Here is an 11497-nt window from a genome sequence, read left to right as displayed (position 1 = left end):
ATCATTGCCGCCCATTCCTGATTTACATATTGCTGGAAGAAGACTTCATTATTCAAGTGGTAAAAGAGATTATAGGAGGGTAAGGGGGTAAAGGGGTAGGGAGACTCGTGGGGGGGAGGTACAAAAGACTAAAATCCAAGCTGCAATAAATGCCCGAAAAAGGAGAAGGTCTGTTTTCAAAGAGATACGCCCTGGTTTCATCCGGATTCTTGTGTTTGTTAATGTGTTTTATTTTTTGTTGTTATTCATTTCTTACACTGTTATTTGTTATTTGTTGTTTTACTGTCTTGTTTTGCTGTCCTTGTTGTTTGTATATTTTTGTGTTATTTTTTTTTATCTGTTTTGTTGTAGTGTTCCCCTATTTAATTTGTTGTTGTTGTTTGGGCTATTTAAGGCCTAAAAATTATTGAATTTGCATTATCCTTCGGTGTTCGAGAAGGTCTTAGGAGGTTGAGGAGACTGTATGGTTTGTAGTACACTTGAACGGTGATAAAAGACATTGAGAAAGAATACAAATAGAAAATAAAAAGAAGGAAAGAAAACAAGATCAGCATCAACAAAACAGAACAGAAGAAGAAGAAGAAGAAGAAGAAAGAAGAAGAAGAAGAAGAAGATTAGGGTAAACAAGCACTTTTATATCCATAAAGCTTCTAACTTGCGAAAAACCTAATGACAAAGATGACAGGAATAACGAAGAGAACGACAGCAGCAAATTAACAAGAAGAAAGAGTATATGTGAATACCCAGCCAGAATACAAACGATAATATCATATCAGCCAACCTCCGTTACCATCTCGTTTATTATTGGTCCAAGAGAATTTTAATGGCGGTTGTAAATCATGAGATGTTTGGTAACAACCAATGTGTTGTTAATCCTCTGACAACCCACTACGGTTAAGATCTATTATATAAAGTTCTTGAGAACGTTAATGACGTCTGGATAAATGATGTTGTGTTCATAGCCAAGGCTTCTGTGAGGTCTGTATTGGTACATTAGGGTTGGTAGTAAGTGGTTGATGGTAGCGGTTGGTGGTGGTAGATGGTGGTTGGTGGTGGTAGTGATGGTTGGTGGTGGTGGGTGGTGGTGGGTGGTGGTGATGGTGGTAATAGTGGATAAACATTTGCGCAATTATTTCTTATTGGATTTGTTGTAGTGGTTGATAGTGGTGGTGATTGGTAATGACGGTAGTTAATGCAGGAGGAAAGGCAATGGAGAATAGAATGATAATGATAATGATAATAATAACGATAAAGAAAATGACAACAAAGATAACAAACAACAACAACAACAATACCTAGAAGCTATATACAAGATATTAACAATTACAAGGCAGACATATAAGAATACTTCATAGATAACAAAACTCATATATCGTCTCTCAAGCCTGAACCACCATCTTTAATAAATCCTGGATTTAGGTTAGGTTAGGATTAGGTAACTGAAGCTATAAATAAATACATAACTGGTCAACAACGAGAACTCCAAGATCACTATTTGACAAGTGTTGAAATCTCTTGATGAAATTGCTCCTCCCCTCGCTAACATAAGCTCCACTCCAAAACTAACCTAACAACAGTGCATAGGTGTGTCACACACACACAGCTAATGTAACCAAATCATATTTTATTGCAGAATTTGCAGGGTCAGTTTCATCTTGCCCTCCCCCTCCTCCCCCCCACCTCCTCCTCCTTTTAAGGTCCATCCTGGTCAAGCTTCTCCTCCCCCCTTTTCCCACCTTTTCCTTGTCACCTCCTCCTCCTGCCTCCCCCATTCACCCTCCTCCTCCTTCCTGCAATACCTCTCCTCCTCCTCTACCCTTTCCTTCTCCTCCTTTGCCTTCACCCCTCCCCCACCCCTCACCCCTCCTCACCTCACCCCCTCCTCTCCCCTCACCCCTCCTCCCCCCTCCTGCCCCTCTTCTCCCCTCCGTCTCATCAAAAAAAAACTTAGCTTCTCCTTCATTGTTACCTCAATAAATATCATCTCAGTGACCTCAGCCTCCGAAGCAAGAAAAAGATATCCTTGAAAGCCATTTTCTATGTGTCGCAATGTGTGTGTGTGTGTGTGTGTGTGTGTGTGTGTGTGTGTGTGTGTGTTTGGATTTCTCTTAAGCAGCAGGAGCACGCATGACTTAGTGAATGTGTGGAGAAGGGAGCGTACGGCTTTGCGTTGTGGGCCAGTCACTCTACCTCTACTTTTCCGCTGTATTTCTAGCACACACATACCCCCACAACTAACAATACTCAACAGAACAAACAAGCAATTCTTCATCTGGTGAAATTGACTAAAGCAATATTTCGTAACTCCGTCTCCCACACAACACAGTCTTGGCCTTTTACTCAATACTCTCTTAACACAGCACCCTGCGCCGTAAAGTAAATATTAAATCAAAAGACAAAGACAAATTAAAGAATAAACCTTATTGATGAACGTGATGAGAGGTAACAAAAGAAGAATAAATATCAGATGAAGAATTACGTAAATGAAGATGAATAGGTGAAGTCCAGGTGTGTTTTTAGCTCAGGTAGAGTTTGATAATGGGGTTTTGTGGGTTAGGTGAGATGTGACGGGTGTACGATGTGTGTGTGATGTGTGTGTGTGTGTGTGTGTGTGTGTGTGTGTGTGTGTGTGTGTGTGATGTGTGTGCGTGTGTGTGTATGTGTGTGTGTGTGTGTGTGTGTGTGTATGTGTGTGTGTGTGTGTGTGTGTGTGTGTGTGTGTGATGTGTGTGTGTGTGTGTGTGTGTTAGTCACTGCAGTGTGTGTGTGCGTGCGTGTGTACATGTGCGTGTGTGCGTGTGTGTAATATGTGGGTCCGCTGCGTCTCGACATTTAGGAGCTCTTTACAAAGGGAAAAGATGGACAAACACATGGGACAGACAAGAAGACAACACACTGCCAGACAGAGTACACACACACACACACACACACACACACACACACATCACACACACACACATCACACACACTCCCACACGTAAAAATGGTCAGCTTAATTAAAAAAACTCAGAAATCGCCTCTAAAGGGAACAACGTGGAGGATGAGATGGGAGGGTTAAGTCGGGGGTTGGAGGATCAGACCCTAAAAGGATACAGAAAAAAAGAATAGGAATAGTAAGTGGAATGAGAGGATGATGAGGATGAGACTGAAGAGAGGATGAGTTGAGACAGGATTGAGATAAAACAGGAGGAGATGGGGAATGAGGATAGGATGAAGGAAGGGAAGATGGCAAAATGGGTGAAAAGGCAAGAGGATGTTTAGAATGGGATCTTCAGAAATAGAGATCCCCCAGCAATGGGATGATTTTTTGTGTGCTACGTCTGATAGTGTTTTTATTCTGTTTAAATATTATCATAAATCAGTTTCAAATTTGCTACTTATTTTCTAGAGGTGAGCTTGGCGTGTGTGTGTGTGTGTGTGTGTGTGTGTGTGCCCTCCCTTCACCCCGCCCGCCCACCCATAATATAGCACCATCCTATATCTACAAAACGAGAGAAAAAGGACCCAAGAAGAGGGACGAAGAATGCAGAATAAAGAAAAGAAGAGACTGGGGAAAAAAACTCCAAGAAGGGGAGGGAGGAAGGAAAAAAAAAAGGGGAGGGAGGAGGAGGCCCGGAGGGAGGAAGGACTCTCCTGGTCAAACAAGGCAACACTCTGGTCTTTGTTCACTAGTTTTACTTACAGTCACCACTGATGGAGCACCTCAGCGATCTCACACCTCCTCCTCCTGTCCACTGCCTCCCTCCCTCCTCCCCGAACCCCTTCACTCCTTCAGGTACCCTTTCTCCCCACCATCCTCCCTCCTTTAAGCATCCCTCCCTCTCCTAATAAGCTTCCATGTGCCTCCTCCATCCTCCCTCCACACACTCCTCCTATCCTCCACAACTTGCTCTCCCTCTACATCTCCACCCTTCATCCCCCTCCTTCTATCCCTATCTCACCAGCCCTGTTTCTACACATCCTCCTCCTCCTCCCTTCTAAAGCCTCTCACCGTCAGCATCTTTCAAGGAGTAATTCTGCGTCAGTGCCAGGGTGAGGAGCAGAGGTTCAAAGTGTGTGTGTGTGTGTTGAGTTGAGTAATGTTTATGGTATTGGTGTATGTATGTATGTATGTATGTATGTGCGGATGTAGGTATGCATGTATATAGGTGCGTTCGTACATGTTTTTGGAAGTAAATACAAGGCAATTAGGTTGGTTAAATTAGTGAGGAGGGAGAAAGGGATGAAACAGAAGGAGAGAGGAGGGAGAGGGAAGGAGAAAAGAGGTGGTGTATGGAGAAAGGAGGTGGGGGGGGGATAAGGACTGTGTTAAGATGAACTTGGAAGGCCATCTCCCGTTACACCACCAGCAGCACATATCGTCAGGTCAAAAGGTGAAATTAAGGGTGGTAAAATGCATCTCGCCTAGTCCATCCTTATCTCACCTGATCTATCATATATCATACCAGTCACCATCATGTCTCACCTGATCCCCACCATCCTTATCTCCACTAATCCACCATCCTTATCTCACCTGCATCAACCATCCTTATCTCACCCTGATCACCATCCTTATCTCACCTGATCACCATCCTTATCTCACCTGATCACCATCATTATCTCCTGATCACCATCCTTATCTCACCTGATCACCATCATATCTCTACCTGATCACCATCATTATCTCTACCTGGAGTCTGCTCATCCATCTCACCTGATCACCATCCTCCTCACTGATCCCACCATCATATCTCACCTGATCACCATCATTACCTCTTCACCATAAACTACTTTTGCACGAAACATTATTGAAAATTACCAGCACAAAAGAAACAAATTATCATAACCACATTAATACTAGACAATTTTTTTTTGAGCATATTTGCTTGGAATTTTGTCTCTAAGAAAAATTATCCGGTATTGTAAAAACTTGACTGAGGTAAATTCTTGAAGCGTAAAGGTTGTGTTTTCTATTTTCTTAAGTCAAATATAGACAGTATCGCCTCTTCGGTGATCACCACTAGACTATTTATGGGATTAAACAAGCTTATATCGTAATCTATTATTTTCTATTTATTTACGTTATTATTATTATTATTATTATTATTATTATTGTTTTTATCATTTATTAATATCATCACTACTATCCTCACCACCACCACTTATCCTCACCACCACCACTATCCTCCCACCACCACCACTATCCTCACCATCACCACTATTCCATCACCACTATCCTCACCACCACCTTTATCCACTATCATCACCACTTTTCATCACCATTATCCTCACCATCACCATTATCCTCACCATCACCACCATCCTCATCATCACCACTATCCTCTTCATCACCACTATCCTCCACCATCACCACTATCCTCACCATCCTTTCTCTCCTCCTTCACCACTATCCTCACCATGACCACTATCCTCACCACCACCACTATCTTCTATCACCACTATCCTCACCATCACCACTATCCTCACCACCACCACTATCTCACCATCACCACTATCCTCACCATCACCACTATCCTCACCATCACCACTATCCTCACCATCTACCCTACCACCACCACTACCCTCCACACTACACCTCTGAGTCACCCAACTGAGGGCAGGCTTGTGTCTCTCGCTGATTGTATCAATGAAAACTCTGGCTATTTATCACGTCATCAATCAAATTTCTCTTCGGCCGATTTGGCCACGACGGCCATCAGGACCTGGACGCGTTCAGGCTGTCGCCCCCTCTTCTCTCTCTCTTTTGTGCCTTTCTGATTATGTCTGTCTGGGTCTCTCTCTCCTCTCTGTTTGTTTGTTTCTCTCTCTCTTTTGTTCTTTTAGCTATTGTCTGTGATTGATATATCTAATAATAATAATAATAATAATAATAATAATAATAATAACAATATATATATAATAATAATAATAATATAATAATAATAATAATAATAATAATAATAATAATAATAAAACTCAATCCTTACTTTATCCCAAAATGACAATATACCGTGACCTGACCCCCGCGTGACCTGACCCCGTGTGACCTGTGTGACCTGACCCCCTTTGTCCTCCCCTTGGAAAAAATGATGAAAACCAATAATTAGCCAAATAAATTATTACTAAAATATATCGTGGAAAAAATAGTCACGTCGGAATAGTTAAATAATATTGAGTTGGGGACGTGTTTGGGGTGGTTGGGGGTGGTAGGAGGATGGTAGGATTGCAAGGGGATGGTGGGAATACTAGGGGTGGGGGACATGATCTATAATTCCTTTCATAATTTTTGGCGTAATTTCCATATTTCAGTGGCTATTGATCCGTAATCCCCGTGTAGGGCTCTGACTGTGTGATGACAACCTCTCCTGATTTACATAAAAATTAGTCCTACACCCTAACACCACTACCACCATCCTCTCTCCTCCTCCCTCTTTCCCTCCCTGTCTACCTCTCCCCCTCCTCCCTACCTCCACTCCCTCCATCCTCTTCCCTCCTCCTTCCCTACCACTACCATTAGTATCAACACCATCATCCATGACAACAAATCACCACCAACATCTACAGCAGCAGAAGCAGAAGCAGAAGGATAGGTCAACATTCTACCGTGGCCACAAGAAGTAGGAAACAGCAGGTCAACATCTGCGGTGGTGGTGGTGGTGGTGGTGGTAGCGGTGATGGCAGTGGCGGTGATAGCAGCATGGTGAATGGTGGCGGTGATAAAGGTGGTGGTGGTGGTGATATGTGTATTGGGTGGTGATATGATGGTGGTGGCGGTGATGATGGCTGTTAGTGGTGGTGGTGGTGGTGGTAGCGGTAGCGGTGGTGATGTGGTAGTGGTGGCGGTGATGGCAGTAGTGGTGGTGGTGGGTGGTGGTAGCGGTAGCGGTGGTGATGGAGTAGTGGTGTGATGATAGCAGTAGTGGTGGTGGTGGTGGTGGTGGCGGTAGCGGTGGTGATAGCGGTAGTGGTGGCGGTGATGGCAGTAGTGGTGGTGGTGGTGGTGGTGGCGGTAGTGGTGGTGATAGCGGTAGTGGTGGCGGTGATGGCAGTGAGTGGTGGTGGTGGTGGTTGTGGTGGCCAGTGGTGATGGTAGTGGTGGCGGTGATGGCAGTAGTGGTGGTGGTGGTGGTGGTAGCGGTAGCGGTGGTGATGTGAGTAGTGGTGGCGGTGATAGCAGTAGTGGTAGTGGTGGTGGTGGTGGTGGCGGGTGTGGTGGCGGTGGTGGTGGTGGCGGCGATAGCAGCAGGGTGGTGGTGGTGGCGGTAGCGATGGTGGTGGCGTTGTGTGGGTCAGTGTCCGGGTGTCACGACTCACGGCGCCTGGGGCTGCTGCCTGATGGGGAGGTCCATCCCTCCTTACTCTCTCGCTGCTGATATACGCTCCTTCTGCAGCTATACCCCCCCTGTACCTCCTGTTATGCTCTTCCTCCTCCTCCTCCTGCTATTTTCCTTACCTCCTCCTCCTCCTCCTCCTGCTATTTTCCTCTTCTCCTCCAACTCCTTCTCATTCCACCTTCTTTCCTCCTTTACATTTCTTCACGTTGCTGCTATACTTTCTTATTTTATCCATTCCTGTTATGCCTTTTCCTCCTCCTCTTCCTCTTCCTGTTATACGACGTGCCTCTACGCTCACCCTCTGCTGCTATACGATGCCTCACGCCCACCTACTGCTACGATGCCTCTACGCCCACCTTACTGCTATACGATGCCTCTACGCTCACTCCTACATACGATGCCCTAATGCCACTCCTACTGCTATACGATGCCTCTACGCCCATCCTACTGCTATATATGCCTCACGCCCACTCCTGCTGCTATATACGGCCCTATGCCCACTTCCTACTGAGGATCCAACTAATAGAAGCAGTGTTAGGTGGTGATAGTGCAGTGTGGTAGCAGATAGTTGGTGGTAGGGTAGAGTTGTGGTTTTAGTGGTGGTGGTGGTAGCGTGGGTGATGGGAAGGAGGAACGTAATAGTAGTAGATGGTTGATGGAAGTAGTGGTAGTAGTGGTTGGTGATGTGATGGTGGTAGTAGTATGGTTGATAGTAGTAGTGGTGGTTAACGGTATAGTACGGAGGGTAGTATTAGACTGTGAATATTGTTGTAATGGTGATGGTAGTAGTTGTAACTCTAGAGGTGGTGGTTGTAGTGGTGATAGTCATGTGAATCCTATCTGGGAGACACACACACACACAACACACACACACACACACACACACACACACACACACACACACACACACACACACACACACACACACATACCTAATTGGAAATCACCATCAGTATTGGTAGAATAATGGTACAGTAGTTTATGAATGACAATGAGTAGCTGGTGACCAACCATGCCAAGTACACGAGTTCTCTACCTACCTACCAACCTACCTACCTACCTACCAACCTACCAACCAACCCACTACCAACCCACTACCAACCTACCTACCTACCTACCTTGGGGGAGTAGAGCTGAGAGACACGTAGAGATAGGAGATGTAAAGAGACGGAGATATAAGGACAGATATATACAGTAACATAGAGATAAAAACAGGGATATAGATCAAAATAAAGCTAGAGATATAGAGACACACAGATAAAGAAAGACAGAGAGACAGAGAGACAGAGAGACAGATAAAGAGACATAGAAATAGACAGAATATTATCACATGTACCGATAGTAGGATAATCTTCACCTGTGTTTAATTATTGTACCTAAAACCCGCCTGACTTGACCTAGCTGATGGAAGTGGTGCTCCAGTGAAGGATGTTTAATACCCAGTAATGAACGGCTCCTGGCCAAGCTATGTTTGTTAGGGGATTTATGATGAGCTTTCCAGGTGAGTATAATATTCACAGGTAACTTGTTGTGGAGCTCCCCAGGTGAGTACAGGTCACAGGTAACTTGTCGACCGTGAGAACTTATCATTAATCAATTCTTATTTTGTATTTTAATGTTATTCACTTTTCTCAATATCTATCTATCTATCTATCTATCTATCTATCTATCTATCTATCTATCTATACCCCATCATAGAAACGCCAGAGAGTCGTGCCCTGCGTGAAGATGCTCTCACAATGCTCTGCAACTAAGGATCGTCTCTCAATCCCATCCCTCCAACACCTAACTACAAACACCCACCCTTCAAAAAATCCTCCCAAAACCCCTACAAACCTACCTCCAAATGCCCCACAAACACTTCCTCCTACACCAGACACAAACACAAGACATACCATACATACAGACACACGCCAGGAACCCGTTAGATAAAGAGGTTTTGGGAACACTGATGGGTGGAGGGCTAGCCGAAGCCAGGGTCAAGTTGAAGGTATCGGAGCGGACGTGAATCAAAGCAGAACGGGTAATTTGTGTGTGGTGTGAGGCGGCGACACAGAGCTCTGACCTCGCCGGCTGTGTTGCCTCCATCACTGACCCATGCGAAGAAGAAGAGGAAAACGAAGATAAATAATAGGAAAAAGAAAATTGAAAAGAAGAGAGAGAGAGAGAGAGAGACTGATTTTTATATATAATTTTTTTAAACTCTCAGGATCATTCACGTCTTAGGAGTAATGTTGGCGGGGCTGTTTTGATGTGCACGGAGCTGTGTTCGGATACGGTAGTGTGTGTGTGTGTGTGTGTGTGTGTGTGTGTGTGTGTGTGACTCCGCCAACGAGGATTAGTGCACGTTGGTGTCGTGAACGTGAGGAGCTGCCCCCTGCATGAGTATTATTATACATTATGTGCTGGGACCTTGTGCCCCCACCTGGTGTTGTTAACGGTGGTGGTCACTTACTGTACACTGACCCTTTGTGCACAGGGACCTCTTGTGTACAGGTACATACTGTATGGGGCCTGCTGTGCCAGTAACAGTCTGCTGTGCACTGTGACCATTTGTGCAAGGCAATCTTTTGTGCACGACGAGCTGCTGGCCGCCCTCATCTGTTGTGAACAGTCACAGTGGATACAGAACTGTGCATTGCATTCTAATGTGCACGACGGAGTGTCGCGCAAGTGGTGGCTGGTGGTGCATAGTTATGGCGGAGAGTGTTGTGCACGGCGATGGTGGTGTTCACTTGTGCACGGTAATGTTGACCTCTATTCTGATGGTCTTAACTGTACTGGTGACCGCTATTGTGCACGCTGATGGTGACAGCCACTTGTTATTGTGCACTTTGAGGTGGTGACCAATAGTTTTGTGCAGAGTCACTAGGGTGGTGGTGGAGGTGATGGTGGTTGTGGTGGTGGTTGTGGTGGTGGTGGAGGTGATGGTGGTTGTGGTGGTGGTTGTGGTGGTGGTTGTGGTGGAGGTGGTGGTGAAGGTAGTGGTGGTAGTGTACTAGATCATTATCATCATCATTATTATCATCATCACCGTGTATCACCACAACCTACACCATGACCAACTCTAACTACCACAATCATCACTCCCACCATGACTATCTCCACCTACCACCATCACCAGCACCACCACCAATACCCAAAGTAATAAAGCAATTAACGATAACTATCTGACTGACACTTAGCGAGGTCTTCTGATGGGGCCACAACGATGGGCTAATCTCGACTTAATCAACGGGTCAACTAAACTAAATTCGTCTCAGGTTGAGTTTTTAGTGACTGGGACCTGAAGCAAACTAGGTAGTACTTGCTGGGGTCTTGTGAGTTAGGGTGGGAGGGTGAGGGATAGGGAGGTGTTGGGGATGGGAAGGGATGGAGTTGGGATGAGGGAGGTGGAGATTGAGGGATAGGTGGTGGGTAGAGAATTGGGAAGGGGATGAGGTGAGGTAGTGTGGATGGAGGAGGGGGAAGCATGTGGTAGGGGTGAAGGGGGATGTGAGGTGAGGTAGTGTGGATGGAGGAGGGGGAAGCATGTGGTAGGGGGGAGAATTAGTGGAATGGTAGGGGTGTGGTGGGGGTGAGGAAGGGAGGTGGGGATAAGGGAGAAGAGAGAGAGAGAAAGGGGTTGAAGAAGAGAAGGATGAGAGAGGAGGAAGGAGAAGAGGTTAAGAGCGGTGAGGAGGTCCACAAGACACGCCAACATACCTCAGCGTGCAGCGGCAAAGAAGCAAGAAGCCGCCATTTTCTGTGGACTAAAATGCATCTCTCTCACACACACACACACACACACACACACACACACACACACACACACACACACACATGTACACACACATACATCCCTCAGCAACTCCCCCCCTCTCATTCTCTCCAAAATATCACTTCCCCTTTCTTCTCTCTCCGTCTCCTCTCTCTGTCTCTCTCCTCCCTCTCTCTCTCTTGGCCTCTTTCTCTGTCTCTCTCTTTCTCTCTCAGCCTCTTTCTCTGGTCTCTCTCTCTCTCTCTCTTTACTGGCATATTTTCTCCCCTTGCATCTCTTCATCTCCCCTCATCTCCTTCTTCCTCCTTCACCGTAATCCCCCTCCTCCCTGTTTTCCCTTACCGCCTCTCCCTGCCCTCTCCCCATCCACAACCCCTCCCTCCCCTCCCCTCCCCTCAGCCCTCTCTCCTGCAATAGAGGTTGT

General features: G+C 45.7%; 1 protein-coding gene across 1 annotated transcript in view; it reads right to left on the bottom strand.

Annotated features, from left to right (window-relative positions):
• LOC121868215 overlaps window positions 1-11497 on the bottom strand; it is a 102719-nt gene that overhangs the window by 15944 nt on the left and 75278 nt on the right. The window contains exon 2 of the mRNA XM_042368527.1: window positions 9769-9914. Coding sequence (XP_042224461.1) covers window positions 9769-9914 — 146 coding nt within the window. The remainder of the gene's footprint in view (window positions 1-9768; window positions 9915-11497) is intronic.

The sequence above is a fragment of the Homarus americanus genome, unplaced genomic scaffold, assembly GCF_018991925.1.
Source record: "Homarus americanus isolate GMGI-L3 unplaced genomic scaffold, GMGI_Hamer_2.0 scaffold19318, whole genome shotgun sequence".
NCBI classification, from domain to species: Eukaryota; Metazoa; Arthropoda; class Malacostraca; order Decapoda; family Nephropidae; genus Homarus; species Homarus americanus.
Note: the sequence above shows the minus strand (reverse complement) of the source record. Positions and strands in the feature narration are given on the sequence as shown.